The 17,500-nt window shown below is 31.0% G+C and overlaps 1 protein-coding gene across 4 annotated transcripts in view; it reads left to right on the top strand.

Moving 5' to 3' along the window:
- The window catches only part of ebf3b (EBF transcription factor 3b), a 353,021-nt gene that overhangs the window by 315,712 nt on the left and 19,809 nt on the right, over nt 1-17,500 (top strand). For all 4 annotated transcript variants that reach the window (XM_061968091.1, XM_061968075.2, XM_061968083.1 and 1 more), the window contains exons 12-13: nt 8,464-8,529; nt 8,675-8,846. In XM_061968091.1, the coding sequence (XP_061824075.1) occupies nt 8,464-8,529; nt 8,675-8,846 (238 nt within the window). The remainder of the gene's footprint in view (nt 1-8,463; nt 8,530-8,674; nt 8,847-17,500) is intronic.

Raw genomic sequence — 17,500 nt, 5'->3', positions numbered from 1 at the left:
GGTCGTGTTTTGATCAAATTTACCGCGCTCACAACATCTGTTAAAACCTCATTGAGTTCGGGGCTGAGCTGCCTTGACGCGAGTGCTTCCCGGTGAATGACACAGTGTGTGCCCGTCACATTTTTGTTTCTCAGCAGGCGCTGGCTCTGGCTCGACGACCTTTGAGGTGCGAGTCACAAATGTATATATTTGTGTAATTGTGGTCCACACATTAGCCTGCTACCCATCCGCGCGAAAGTTTGTTCCGCTTAGCCCCGCCCCCATTAGTTACTGTTGCTATGTCTGTCAAACTTTCGCTCGTACCGAGAAATATAAAGCCTACAGTAAAAATAAGTACCGGTAATTTCCATTTATTTATATAGCGGATTTCACAGACAGAATCACAAAGTGATTTACAGTGTGTATAGAAAATGAAAGCATAGTAAAAAAAATAATCTAAGAATATAATAATTTAAAAACATTTTTTAAAGTGAAATTTCCTCCCGTTCCTCGCGCCCCACCTGTCATGTCTCTATTCCCCACCAGTGGGGCGCGTCCCACACTTTGAGAAACGCTGGGTTAGGGTTAGGGTTAGCCAGAACATATATGTGTGTTGTAGAATATTGGTTGGAAAATGAGCAGATTTCGATGAATTTGATTTCATTGATTTCGCCGCCATTCATCTTGATAAATCAGCGCGGGATGAAAGGAGCCGTGAAAAAGGCGTGCGCGGGCCAAGTCTGAAGGCGCGGCGTGTTTACATTCATTTACGGCAGCTGCCGTCCTAATCCGCCGCCGCCACCGCCAAGTGATGGAACACTTCAGACAAATCACCGCGGCCGGCGAAGGAAAACACAAGTCGGCGTGGGAGGAAAACAAGCGCCATCTGAGACGTCGCCGCTGACAGCTTTTGCCCCGCTTTTTTCAAGCGTAGGAGCCGGTCAACAAATCTTTACAGCAGGTGACGACAAGTCGCCTCCGTGGGATGGGAGAAAAACAAAAATGCTGGGAGAATATTGTCGCAAAACAAAGAGAGCAGGGATTTAATTGTAAGTGGCGAATTCAAAGAGCAGATAACGACACGGCGGAACGGGCCAAAGCGCCTAAAACGGAGCCGAAACCCCGAGGCCAACTGGTTGTCGGTGTCGGGAGCCAAAGCGAACACGGCTAATCCGCATTGTGCCATCGCATCCTGAGCATCCTCAGCATCCTCAGCATCCTCAGCATCCTCAGCATCCTCAGCATCCCCCAGGCAGTCAGCACCCTCCTGGAAGGGAAGTGGTTCTTGGAAGTCCTTTGCAGCAGCAGCAGCAGCCAGTCAAAGAGGTTAATTGAAAAAATTCCTTAATGTCATTACAACAGAACTAGATTAACCCACAGCTAATTCACTTTATTGTTCTGAGGAGAGGCGACTCGGCGCTGAACTCCGGGAGCCCGAAATCAGGCGTGAGGTGTTGTGGGTTTTTAAAGGACTATGCCGCTTTAATTAAGATAGGGAACATTATTCACCGCTCTGCATGCATGGGAGGAGCGAAGTAGAGAGTAAATGGAGGAGCGGCTCTTAAAAAAAACAAAAAAAAACACCGCTGCTCCTGGAAAAGCCGCGTAATGTTTGTGGTGGTGTTTGGGTGTAGCCACACGTCGTGATCGCGTACTCGGGTGAACTGGAGGGCTGCAACGCTTTATCCATCAATCCAAGCTGCCATTAATTTAGTGTGACTGGTAGAAATTATTCAAATCCGGAGCATATGAAGTACCCCGGAACTTGAAATGACTTTAAAAGTCTTATATAAGTGTTATAATGAAGACAACACACGATGTAAGTGTCTCTATTAGCCTACTATCAAAATGACTTTAAAAGTCTTATATAAGTGTTATAATGAAGGCAACACATGATGTAAGTGTTTTGCATAGTAGAGTTTTAACTTTTTATTTGCTATTATTGTACGTATAAACAAACATAAATATATGTAATGTGCTATTGTTGTGTGTAAAAACCATAAATATATGTAATGTGCTATTATTGCATAAAGAAAAAAACATAAATATATGTAATGTGCTATTATTATATGTAAAAACAAACATAAATATATGTAAAGTGCTATTATTGCATGTAAAAACAAACATAAATATATGTAATGTGCTATTATTGCCTGTAAAAAAACATACATATATGTAATGTGCTATTATTTTTTTTATAAAAAATATAAATATATGTAATGTGCTATTATTGCCTGTAAAATCCATAAATATATATAATGTGCTATTATTGTATGTAAAAACAAATATAAATATATGTAATGTGCTATTATTGCATGAAGAAAAATACATAAATATATGTAATGTGCTATTATAGTATGTAAAAACAAACATAAATATATGTAATGTGCTATTATTGCCTGTAAAAAACATAAATATATGTAATGTGCTATTATTGTGTGTAAAAAACATAAATATATGTAATGTGCTATTATTGCCTGTAGAAAACATAAATATATGTAATGTGCTATTATTGCATGAAGAAAAAAACATAAATATATGTAAAGTGCTATTATTGCATGTAAAAACAAACATAAATATATGTAATGTGCTATTATTGCCTGTAAAAAACATAAATATATGTAATGTGCTATTATTATATGTAAAAACAAACATAAATATATGTAAAGTGCTATTATTGCATGTAAAAACAAACATAAATATATGCAATGTGCTATTATTGCCTGTAAAAAAACATACATATATGTAATGTGCTATTATTTTTTTTATAAAAAACATAAATATATGTAATGTGCTATTATTGCCTGTAAAATCCATAAATATATATAATGTGCTATTATTGTATGTAAAAACAAATATAAATATATGTAATGTGCTATTATTGCATGAAGAAAAATACATAAATATATGTAATGTGCTATTATTGTATGTAAAAACAAACATAAATATATGTAATGTGCTATTATTGTATGTAAAAACAAACATAAATATATGTAATGTGCTATTATTGCCTATAAAAAACATAAATATATGTAATGTGCTATTATTGTATGTAAAAACAAACATAAATATATGTATTGTGCTATTATTGTATGTAAAAACAAATATAAATATATGTAATGTGCTATTATTGCATGAAGAAAAAAACATAAATATATGTAATGTGCTATTATTGCATGAAAAATTAAATGTAAATATATGTAATGTGCTATTATTGCATGAAAAAACAAACATGAATATATATAATCTGCTATTATTGCCTGTAAAAAACATAAATATATGTAATGTGCTATTATTGTATGTAAAAACAAACATAAATATATATAATGTGTTATTATTGCGTGTAAAAAAACATAAATATATGTAATGTGCTATTATTGTATGTAAAAACAAACATAAATATATGTATTGTGCTATTATTGCCTGTAAAAAACATAAATATATGTAATGTGCTATTATTGTATGTAAAAACAAACATAAATATATGTAATGTGCTATTATTGTATGTAAAAACAAACATAAATATATGTAATGTGCTATTATTGTATGTAAAAACAAACATAAATATATGTAATGTGCTATTATTGTATGTAAAAACAAACATAAATATATGTAATGTGCTATTATTGTATGTAAAAACAAACATAAATATATATAATGTGTTATTATTGCGTGTAAAAAAACATAAATATATGTAATGTGCTATTATTGTATGTAAAAACAAACATAAATATATGTAATGTGCTATTATTGTATGTAAAAACAAACATAAATATATGTAATGTGCTATTATTGTATGTAAAAACAAACATAAATATATGTAATGTGCTATTATTGCATGTAAAAACAAACATAAATATATGTAATGTGCTATTATTGTATGTAAAAACAAATATAAATATATGTAATGTGCTATTATTGTATGTAAGAATAAACATAAATATATGTAATGTGCTATTTTTGCCTGTAAAAACCATAAATATATGTAATGTGCTATTATTGTATGTAAAAACAAACATCAATATATGTAATGTGCTATTATTGTATGTAAAAACAAACATAAATATATGTAATGTGCTATTATTGTATGTAAAAACAAACATAAATATATGTAATGTGCTATTATTGTATGTAAAAACAAACATAAATATATGTAATATGCTATATTGTGTGTAAAAACAAACATAAATATATGTAATGTGCTATTATTGCATGAAGAAAAAAACATAAATATATGTAATCTGCTATTATTGTATGTAAAAACAAACATAAATATATATAATGTGTTATTATTGCGTGTAAAAAAACATAAATATATGTAATGTGCTATTATTGTATGTAAAAACAAACATAAATATATATAATGTGTTATTATTGCGTGTAAAAAAACATAAATATATGTAATGTGCTATTATTGTATGTAAAAACAAACATAAATATATGTAATGTGCTATTATTGTGTGTAAAAACAAACATAAATATATGTAATGTGCTATTATTTCCTGTAAAAAACCTAAATATATGTAATGTGCTATTATTGTATGTAAAAACAAATATAAATATATGTAATGTGCTATTATTGCATGAAGAAAAATACATAAATATATGTAATGTGCTATTATAGTATGTAAAAACAAACATAAATATATGTAATGTGCTATTATTGCCTGTAAAAAACATAAATATATGTAATGTGCTATTATTGTGTGTAAAAAACATAAATATATGTAATGTGCTATTATTGCCTGTAGAAAACATAAATATATGTAATGTGCTATTATTGCATGAAGAAAAAAACATAAATATATGTAAAGTGCTATTATTGCATGTAAAAACAAACATAAATATATGTAATGTGCTATTATTGCCTGTAAAAAACATAAATATATGTAATGTGCTATTATTATATGTAAAAACAAACATAAATATATGTAAAGTGCTATTATTGCATGTAAAAACAAACATAAATATATGCAATGTGCTATTATTGCCTGTAAAAAAACATACATATATGTAATGTGCTATTATTTTTTTTATAAAAAACATAAATATATGTAATGTGCTATTATTGCCTGTAAAATCCATAAATATATATAATGTGCTATTATTGTATGTAAAAACAAATATAAATATATGTAATGTGCTATTATTGCATGAAGAAAAATACATAAATATATGTAATGTGCTATTATTGTATGTAAAAACAAACATAAATATATGTAATGTGCTATTATTGTATGTAAAAACAAACATAAATATATGTAATGTGCTATTATTGCCTATAAAAAACATAAATATATGTAATGTGCTATTATTGTATGTAAAAACAAACATAAATATATGTATTGTGCTATTATTGTATGTAAAAACAAATATAAATATATGTAATGTGCTATTATTGCATGAAGAAAAAAACATAAATATATGTAATGTGCTATTATTGCATGAAAAATTAAATGTAAATATATGTAATGTGCTATTATTGCATGAAAAAACAAACATGAATATATATAATCTGCTATTATTGCCTGTAAAAAACATAAATATATGTAATGTGCTATTATTGTATGTAAAAACAAACATAAATATATATAATGTGTTATTATTGCGTGTAAAAAAACATAAATATATGTAATGTGCTATTATTGTATGTAAAAACAAACATAAATATATGTATTGTGCTATTATTGCCTGTAAAAAACATAAATATATGTAATGTGCTATTATTGTATGTAAAAACAAACATAAATATATGTAATGTGCTATTATTGTATGTAAAAACAAACATAAATATATGTAATGTGCTATTATTGTATGTAAAAACAAACATAAATATATGTAATGTGCTATTATTGTATGTAAAAACAAACATAAATATATGTAATGTGCTATTATTGTATGTAAAAACAAACATAAATATATATAATGTGTTATTATTGCGTGTAAAAAAACATAAATATATGTAATGTGCTATTATTGTATGTAAAAACAAACATAAATATATGTAATGTGCTATTATTGTATGTAAAAACAAACATAAATATATGTAATGTGCTATTATTGTATGTAAAAACAAACATAAATATATGTAATGTGCTATTATTGCATGTAAAAACAAACATAAATATATGTAATGTGCTATTATTGTATGTAAAAACAAATATAAATATATGTAATGTGCTATTATTGTATGTAAGAATAAACATAAATATATGTAATGTGCTATTTTTGCCTGTAAAAACCATAAATATATGTAATGTGCTATTATTGTATGTAAAAACAAACATCAATATATGTAATGTGCTATTATTGTATGTAAAAACAAACATAAATATATGTAATGTGCTATTATTGTATGTAAAAACAAACATAAATATATGTAATGTGCTATTATTGTATGTAAAAACAAACATAAATATATGTAATATGCTATATTGTGTGTAAAAACAAACATAAATATATGTAATGTGCTATTATTGCATGAAGAAAAAAACATAAATATATGTAATCTGCTATTATTGTATGTAAAAACAAACATAAATATATATAATGTGTTATTATTGCGTGTAAAAAAACATAAATATATGTAATGTGCTATTATTGTATGTAAAAACAAACATAAATATATATAATGTGTTATTATTGCGTGTAAAAAAACATAAATATATGTAATGTGCTATTATTGTATGTAAAAACAAACATAAATATATGTAATGTGCTATTATTGTGTGTAAAAACAAACATAAATATATGTAATGTGCTATTATTTCCTGTAAAAAACCTAAATATATGTAATGTGCTATTATTGTATGTAAAAACAAACATAAATATATATAATGTGTTATTATTGCGTGTAAAAAAACATAAATATATGTAATGTGCTATTATTGTATGTAAAAACAAACATAAATATATGTAATGTGCTATTATTGTGTGTAAAAACAAACATAAATATATGTAATGTGCTATTATTTCCTGTAAAAAACCTAAATATATGTAATGTGCTATTATTGTATGTAAAAACAAACATAAATATATGTAATGTGCTATTATTGCCTGTAAAAAACATAAATATATGTAATGTGCTATTATTGTATGTAAAAACAAACATAAATATATGTAATGTGCTATTATTGCCTGTAAAAAACATAAATATATGTAATGTGCTATTATTATATGTAAAAACAAACATAAATATATGTAAAGTGCTATTATTGCATGTAAAAACAAACATAAATATATGCAATGTGCTATTATTGCCTGTAAAAAAACATACATATATGTAATGTGCTATTATTTTTTTTATAAAAAACATAAATATATGTAATGTACTATTATTGCCTGTAAAATCCATAAATATATATAATGTGCTATTATTGTATGTAAAAACAAATATAAATATATGTAATGTGCTATTATTGCATGAAGAAAAATACATAAATATATGCAATGTGCTATTATTGTATGTAAAAACAAACATAAATATATGTAATGTGCTATTATTGTATGTAAAAACAAACATAAATATATGTAATGCGCTATTATTGCCTATAAAATACATAAATATATGTAATGTGCTATTATTGTATGTAAAAACAAACATAAATATATGTAATGTGCTATTATTGTGTGTAAAAACAAACATAAATATATGTAATGTGCTATTATTTCCTGTAAAAAACCTAAATATATGTAATGTGCTATTATTGTATGTAAAAACAAACATAAATATATGTAATGTGCTATTATTGCCTGTAAAAAACATAAATATATGCAATGTGCTATTATTGCATGAAAAAACAAACATAAATATATGTAATGTGCTATTATTGTATGTAAAAACAAATATAAATATATGTAATGTGCTATTATTGCATGAAGAAAAAAACATAAATATATGTAATGTGCTATTATTGCATGAAAAATTAAATGTAAATATATGTAATGTGCTATTATTGCATGAAAAATTAAATGTAAATATATGTAATGTGCTATTATTGCATGAAAAATCAAACATAAATATATGTAATCTGCTATTATTGCCTGTAAAAAACATAAATATATGTAATGTGCTATCATTGTATGTAAAAACAAATATAAATATATTTAATGTGCTATTATTGTATGAAAAAACAAACATAAATATATGTAATGTGCTATTATTGCCTGTAAAAAACATAAATATATGCAATGTGCTATTATTGCATGAAAAAACAAACATAAATATATGTAATGTGCTATTATTGTATGTAAAAACAAATATAAATATATGTAATGTGCTATTATTGCATGAAGAAAAAAACATAAATATATGTAATGTGCTATTATTGCCTGTAAAAAGCATAACTATATGTATGTAGTGTGCTATTATTGTGTGTAAAAAGCATAACTATATGTATGTAGTGTGCTATTATTGTGTGTAAAAAGCATAACTATATGTGCTATTATTGTGTGAAATGCTGAGAGTGTGTGTTCTCTCTCCAGGAGGTGTTACTGAAGCGGGCGGCTGACCTGGTGGAGGCCCTGTATGGGATGCCCCACAACAATCAGGTCTGTATGCACCAAAGGGCATTTTGCACACACTATATCTGGAGCGCCATCACCGTATAGACGTGAACTCGCGCTTCAAAGCGGACGCTTTAAAAAAGGAAACATAAATCCAAGTGTAACATTTGCCTTTTCCTGCACTTCTCAGGAGATCATTCTGAAGAGGGCAGCTGACATCGCTGAGGCCTTGTACAGCGTTCCCCGCAACCACAACCAGATCCCCTCTCTCGCCAACACCGCCTCCCACGGCATGATGGGAGTCAACTCCTTCAGCAGCCAGCTAGCAGTCAACGTGTCTGAGTCCCAAGGCAACGACCAAGGTATGCCAGCAGTCCAACCATTCTTACCATGAGAAATAATCACATATTCATTTCTTTTAAATCCCCACATCCGTCCTGTCAGACACTTTAGTCAATGTTGTATCAAACAACCAGTCTTCTTTGGAGTTCTATAGAAATATATCACAGCTTATGTAGTTCATCATAGAGCTGAGCACAAGACATTGATACAACGTTGATTATATGTCCTTTAAAACTGACTTTCAAACAACCTTGCTAAATAGTTGTTTGTACATTGATACAACGTTGATGTCTAACGCTGGATCCACGTTGTTGGTCGGGAAATGACCGAAATTCAATGGTCAAATCAACGTCACAACCCGACATTGATTAAATGTTGTCAGAAAGTATGTTGTTTCAACGTTGTATTTGTGTTGGAGAATATTGGCTGGAAAATGACCAAAATTCAATGGTCAAATCAACGTCAGAACCCAACATTGATTAAACGTCGTCAAAATGGATATTGTTTTAACGTTGTATTTGTGTTGTAAATATGATAAATGTCCTTTAAAACTGACTTTGAAACGTTGCAAAATAGTTGTATTTGTACATTGAGACAACGTTGATGTCTAACCTTGCATCCACGTTGTTGGTTGGGAAATGACCGAAATTCAATGGTCAAATCAACGTCACAACCTGACATTGATTAAATGTTGTCAAAAAGTATGTTGTTTCAACGTTGTATTTGTGTTGTAGAATATTGGTTGGAAAATGACAAAAATTCAATGGTCATATCAACGTCAGAACCCGACATTGATTAAACGTTGTCAAAAAGTATGTTGTTTCAACGTTGTATTTGTGTTGGAGAATATTGGTTGGAAAATGACCAAAGTTGAACGGCAAATTCAACGTCAGAACCCGACATTGAATAGACGTAGTCAAAAAAGCATGTTGTTTTAACGTTGTATATGTGTTGTAAATATGATAAATGTCCTTTAAAACTGACTTCGAAACAACGTTGCAAAATAGTTGTATTTGTACATTGAGACAACGTTGATGTCTAACGTTGGATCCACGTTGTTGGTTGGGAAATGACCGAATTTCAATGGTCAAATCAATGTCACAACCTGACATTGATTAAACGTTGTCAAACACTATGTTGTTTCAACATTGTATTTGTGTTGTAGAATATTGGTCGGGAAATGACCAAAGTTCAACGGTAAATTCAACGTCAGAAGCTGACGTTGAATAAACGTGGTCAAAAAAGCATGTTTTAACGTTGTATTTGTGTTGTAAATATAACAAATGTCCTTTAAAGTTAACTTCGAAACAACGTTGCAAAATTGTTGTATCTGTACATTGAGACAACGTTGATGTCTAACCTTGGATCCACGTTGTTGGTGGGGAAATGACCAAATTTCAATGGTCAAATCAATGTCACAACCTGACATTGATTAAACGTTGTCAGAAAGGATGTTGTTTTAACGTTGTATTTGTGTTGGAGAATATTGGTTGGAAAATGACCAAAATTCAATGGTCATATCAACGTCAGAACCCACCATTGATTAAACGTTGTCAAAACGCATGTTGTTTCAACGTTGTATTTGTGTTGTTGAATATTGGTTGGGAAATGACCAAAGTTGAACGGCAAATTCAACGTCAGAACCCGACATTGAATAGACGTAGTCAAAAAAGCATGTTGTTTTAACGTTGTATTTGTGTTGTAAATATGATAAATGTCCTTTAAAACTGACTTTGAAACAATGTTGCAAAATAGTTGTATTTGTACATTGAGACAACGTTGATGTCTAACCTTGGATCCACGTTGTTGGTTGGGAAATGACCGAAATTCAATGGTCAAATCAACGTCACAACCTGACATTGATTAAACGTTGTCAGAAAGCATGTTGTTTCAACGTTGTATTTGTGTTGGAGAATATTGGTTGGGAAATGACCAAAATTCAATGGTCAAATCAACGTCAGAACCCAACATTGATTAAACGTCGTCAAAAAGCATGTTGTTTTAACGTTGTATTTGTGTTGTAAATATGATAAATGTCCTTTAAAACCGACATTCGAAACAACGTTGCAAAATAGTTGTGTTTGTACATTGAGACAACGTTGATGTCTAACCTTGGATCCACGTTGTTAGTTGGGAAATAACCGAAATTCAACGGTCAAATCAACGTCACAACCTGACATTGATTAAACGTTGTTAAAAAGTATGATGTTTCAACGTTGTATTTGTGTTGGAGAATATTGGTTGGAAAATGACCAAAATTCAATGGTCAAATCAACGTTAGAACCCAACATTGATTAAACGTCGTCAAAAAGGATATTGTTTCAACGTTGAATTTGTGTTGTAAAATATGAATTAGATTATGACCAAATTTCAATGGTCATATCAACATCAGAACCCGCCATTGATTAAACGTTGTCAAAAAGTATGTTGTTTCAACGTTGTATTTGTGTTGTAGAATATTGGTTGGGAAATGACCAAAGTTGAACGTCAGAACCCGACATTGAATAGACGTAGTCAAAAAAGCTTGTTGTTTTAACGTTATGTTTGTGTTGTAAATATGATAAATGTCCTTTAAAACTAACTTCGAAACAACGTTGCAAAATAGTTGTGTTTGTACATTGAGACAACGTTGATGTCTAACCTTGGATCCACGTTGTTGGTTGGGAAATAACCGAAATTCAATGGTCAAATCAACGTCACAACCTGACATTGATTAAACGTTGTTAAAAAGTATGATGTTTCAACGTTGTATTTGTGTTGGAAAATGACCAAAATTCAATGGTCAAATCAACGTCAGAACTAAACATTGATTAAACGTCGTCAAAAAGGATGTTGTTTCAACGTTGTATTTGTGTTGTAGAATATTGGTTGGGAAATGACCAAATTTCAACGGTCAAATCAACGTCAGAACCCAACATTGATTAAACGTCGTTAAAAAGTATGTTGTTTCAACGTTGTATTTGTGTTGTAAATATGATAAATGTCCTTTTTAAAACTGACTTTCGAAACAACCTTGCTAAATAGTTGTATTTGTACATTGAGACAACGTTGATGTCTAACCTTGGATCCACGTTGTTGGTTGGGAAATGACCAAAATTCAATGGTCAAATCAACGTCACAGTTGTCAGAAAGTATGTTGTTTCAACGTTGTATTTGTGTTGGAGAATATTGGTTGGGAAATGACCAAAGTTCAACGGTATATTCAACGTCAGAACCCGACATTGAATAGACGTAGTCAAAAAAGCATGTTGTTTTAACGTTGTATTTGTTTTGTAAATATGATAAATGTCCTTTAAAACTGACTTCGAAACAACGTTGCAAAATAGTTGTATTTGTACATTGAGACAACGTTGATGTCTAACGTTGGAACCACCTTGTTGGTTGGGAAATGACCGAAATTCAATGGTCAAATCAACGTCACAACCTGACATTGATTAAACGTTGTCAAAAAGCATGTTGTTTCAACGTTGTATTTGTGTTGGAAAATGACCAAAATTCAATGGTCAAATTAACGTCAGAACCAAACATTGATTAAACGTTGTCAAAAAGGATATTGTTTCAACGTAGTATTTGTGTTGTTGAATATTGGTTGGGAAATGACCAAAGTTGAACGGTATATTCAACGTCAGAACCCGACATTGAATAGACGCAGTCAAAAAAGCATGTTGTTTTAACGTTGTATTTGTGTTGGAAATATGATAAATGTCCTTTAAAACTAACTTTGAAACAACGTTGCAAAATAGTTGTATTTGTACATTGAGACAACGTTGATGTCTAACGTTGGATCCGCGTTGTTGGTTGGGAAATGACCGAAATTCAATGGTCAAATCAACGTCAGAACCTGACATTGATTAAACGTCGTTAAAAAGAATGTTGTTTCAACGTATTTGTGTTGTAGAATATTGGTTGGGAAATGACCAAATTTCAATGGTCATATCAACGTCAGAACCCGCCATTGATTAAACGTTGTCAAAAAGCATGTTGTTTCAACGTTGTATTTGTGTTGGAGAATATTGGTTGGGAAATGACTAAAGTTGAACGGTAAATTCAACGTCAGAACCCGACATTGAATAGACGTAGTCAAAAAAGCATGTTGTTTTAACGTTGTATTTGTGTTGTAAATATGATAAATGTCCTTTAAAACCGACTTTCGAAACAAGGTTGCAAAATAGTTGTATTTGTACATTGAGACAACGTTGATGTCTAACCTTGGATCCACGTTGTTGGTTGGGAAATAACCGAAATTCAATGGTCAAATCAACGTCACAACCTGACATTGATTAAACGTTGTCAAAAAGTATGATGTTTCAACGTTGTATTTGTGTTGGAGAATATTGGTTGGAAAATGACCAAAATTCAATGGTCAAATCAACGTTAGAACCCAACATTGATTAAACGTCGTCAAAAAGGATATTGTTTCAACGTTGAATTTGTGTTGTAAAATATGAATTAGATTATGACCAAATTTCAATGGTCATATCAACATCAGAACCCAACGTTGATTAAACGTTGTCAAAAAGTATGTTGTTTTAACGTTGTATTTGTGTTGGAGAATATTGGTTGGGAAATGACTAAAGTTGAACGGTATATTCAACGTCAGAACCCGACATTGAATAGACGTAGTCAAAAAAGCATGTTGTTTTAACGTTGTATTTGTGTTGTATCCCCATCCATTTTCTACCGCTTATTCCCTTTGGGGTCGCGGGGGGCGCTGGAGCCTATCTCAGCTACATATGATAAATGTCCTTTAAAACTGACTTCGAAACAACGTTGCAAAATAGTTGTATTTGTACATTGAGACAACGTTGATGTCTAATGTTGGAACCACGTTGTTGGTTGGGAAATGACCGAAATTCAATGGTCAAATCAACGTCACAACCTGACATTGATTATACGTTGTCAGAAAGCATGTTGTTTCAACGTTGTATTTGTGTTGGAAAATGACCAAATGTCAATGGTCAAATCAACGTCAGAACCAAACATTGATTAAATGTCGTCAAAAAGGATGTTGTTTCAACGTTGTATTTGTGTTGTAGAATATTGGTTGGGAAATGACCAAAGTTGAACGGTAAATTCAACGTCAGAACCCGACATTGAATAGACGTAGTCAAAAAAAGCATGTTGTTTTAACGTTGTATTTGTGTTGTAAATATGATAAATGTCCTTTAAAGCTAACTTCGAAACAACGTTGCAAAATTGTTGTATTTGTACATTGAGACAACGTTGATGTCTAACCTTGGATCCACGTTGTTGGTGGGGAAATGACCAAATTTCAATGGTCAAATCAACGTCACAACCTGACATTGATTAAACGTTGTCAGAAAGGATGTTGTTTTAACGTTGTATTTGTGTTGGAGAATATTGGTTGGGAAATGACCAAAGTTGAACGTCAGAACCCGACATTGAATAGACAGTCAAAAAGTATGTTGTTTTAACGTTGTATTTGTGTTGTAAATATAATAAATGTCCTTTAAAACTGACTTTCGAAACAACGTTGCAAAATAGTTGTATTTGTACATTGAGACAACCTTGATGTCTAACCTTGGATCCACGTTGTTGGTTGGGAAATAACCGAATTTCAATGGTCAAATCAACGGCACAACCTGACATTGATTAAACGTTGTCAAAAAGCATGTTGTTTCAACGTTGTATTTGTGTTGGAAAATGACCAAAATTCAATGGTCAAATTAACGTCAGAACCAAACATTGATTAAACGTTGTCAAAAAGGATATTGTTTCAACGTAGTATTTGTGTTGTTGAATATTGGTTGGGAAATGACCAAAGTTGAACGGTAAATTCAACGTCAGAACCCGACATTGAATAGACGTAGTCAAAAAAGCATGTTGTTTTAACGTTGTATTTGTTTTGTAAATATGATAAATGTCCTTTAAAACTGACTTTCGAAACAACGTTGCAAAATAGTTGTATTTGTACATTGAGACAACGTTGATGTCTAACCTTGGGTCCACGTTGTTGGTTGGGAAATGACCGAATTTCAATGGTCAAATCAACGTCACAACCTGACATTGAATAAACGTTGTCAGAAAGTATGTTGTTTCAACGTTGTATTTGTGTTGTAGAATATTGGTCGGGAAATGACCAAAGTTGAACGGTAAATTCAGCGTCAGAAGCTGACGTTGAATAAACGTGGTCAAAAAAGCATGTTTTAACGTTGTATTTGTGTTGTAAATATAACAAATGTCCTTTAAAACTAACTTCGAAACAACGTTGCAAAATAGTTGTATTTGTACATTGAGACAACGTTGATGTCTAACGTTGGAACCACATTGTTGGTTGTGAAATGACCGAAATTCAATGGTCAAATCAACGTCACAACCCGACATTGATTAAACGTTGTCAGAAAGCATGTTGTTTCAACGTTGTATTTGTGTTGGAAAATGACCAAAATTCAATGGTCAAATTAACGTCAGAACCAAACATTGATTAAACGTTGTCAAAAAGGATATTGTTTCAACGTTGTATTTGTGTTGTAGAATATTGGTTGGGAAATGACCAAAGTTGAACGTCAGAACCCGACATTGAATAGACGTAGTCAAAAAAGCATGTTGTTTCAACGTTGTATTTGTGTTGTAAATATAATAAATGTCCTTTAAAACTGACTTTCGAAATAACCTTGCTAAATAGTTGTATTTGTACATTGAGACAACGTTGATGTCTAACCTTGGATCCACGTTGTTGGTTGGGAAATGACCAAATTTCAATGGTCATATCAACGTCAGAACCCACCATTGATTAAACGTCAAAAAGTATGTTGTTTCAACGTTGTATTTGTGTTGGAGAATATTGGTTGGGAAATGACCAAAGTTGAACGGTAAATTCAACGTCAGAACCCGACATTGAATAGACGTAGTCAAAAAAGCATGTTGTTTTAACGTTGTATTTGTGTTGTAAATATAACAGATGTCCTTTAAAACTAACTTCGAAACAATGTTGCAAAATAGTTGTATTTGTACATTAAGACAACGTTGATGTCTAACCTTGGATCCACGTTGTTGGTTGGGAAATGACCGAAATTCAATGGTCAAATCATCGTCACAACCTGACATTGATTAAATGTCGTCAGAAAGGATGTTGTTTTAACGTTGTATTTGTGTTGGAGAATATTGGTTGGAAAATGACCAAAATTCAATGGTCATATCAACGTCAGAACCCACCATTGATTAAACGTTGTCAAAACGCATGTTGTTTCAACGTTGTATTTGTGTTGTAGAATATTGGTTGGGAAATGACCAAAGTTGAACGGTAAATTCAACGTCAGAACCCGACATTGAATAGACGTAGTCAAAAAAGCATGTTGTTTTAACGTGGTATTTGTGTTGTAAATATGATAAATGTCCTTTAAAACTGACTTTCGAAACAACGTTGCAAAATAGTTGTATTTGTACATTGAGACAACGTTGATGTCTAACCTTGGATCCACGTTGTTGGTTGGGAAATGACCGAAATTCAATGGTCAAATCAACGTCACAACATGACATTGATTAAACGTTGTCAAAAAGCATGTTGTTTCAACGTTGTATTTGTGTTGTAGAATATTGGTTGGGAAATGACCAAAGTTGAACGTCAGAACCCGACATTGAATAGACGTAGTCAAAAAAGCATGTTGTTTTAACGTTGTATTTGTGTTGTAAATATGATAAATGTCCTTTAAAACTGACTTCGAAACAACGTTGCAAAATAGTTGTATTTGTACATTGAGACAACGTTGATGACCTTGGATCCACGTTGTTGGTTGGGAAATGACCGAAATTCAATGGTCAAATCAACGTCACAACCAAACATTGATTAAACGTCGTCAAAAAGCATGTTGTTTCAACGTTGTATTTGTGTTGTAGAATATTGGTTGGGAAATGACCAAATTTCAATGGTCATATCAACATCAGAACCCAACATTGATTAAACGTTGTCAAAAAGTATGTTGTTTTAACGTTGTATTTGTGTTGTAAATATGATAAATGTCCTTTAAAACTGACTTCGAAACAACCTTGCTAAATAGTTGTATTTGTACATTGAGACAACGTTGATGTCTAACGTTGGAACCACATTGTTGGTTGGGAAATGACCGAAATTCAATGGTCAAATCAACGTCACAACCCGACATTGATTAAACGTTGTCAGAAAGCATGTTGTTTCAACGTTGTATTTGTGTTGGAAAATGACCAAAATTCAATGGTCAAATTAACGTCAGAACCAAACATTGATTAAACGTTGTCAAAAAGGATATTGTTTCAACGTTGTATTTGTGTTGTAGAATATTGGTTGGGAAATGACCAAAGTTCAACGGTAAATTCAACGTCAGAAGCTGACATTGAATAAACATGGTCAAAAAAAGCATGTTGTTTCAACGTTGTATTTGTGTTGTAAATATGATAAATGTCCTTTAAAACTAACTTCGAAACAACGGTGCAAAATAGTTGTATTCTGTACATTGAGACAACGTTGATGTCTAACCTTGGATCCATGTTGTTGGTTGGGAAATGACCGAAATTCAATGGTCAAATCAACGTTACAACCCGACATTGATTAAACGTTGTTAAAAAGTATGTTGTTTCAACGTTGTATTTGTGTTGTAGAATATTGGTTGGAAAATGACCAAATTTCAATGGTCAAATTAACGTCAGAACCCAACATTGATTAAACGTTGTCAAAAAG

The sequence above is a fragment of the Nerophis lumbriciformis genome, linkage group LG02, assembly GCF_033978685.3.
Source record: "Nerophis lumbriciformis linkage group LG02, RoL_Nlum_v2.1, whole genome shotgun sequence".
Taxonomy (NCBI): domain Eukaryota; kingdom Metazoa; phylum Chordata; class Actinopteri; order Syngnathiformes; family Syngnathidae; genus Nerophis; species Nerophis lumbriciformis.
The sequence above is the reverse complement of the archived record's forward strand: the minus strand, read 5'-3'. Positions and strand labels throughout refer to the sequence as shown.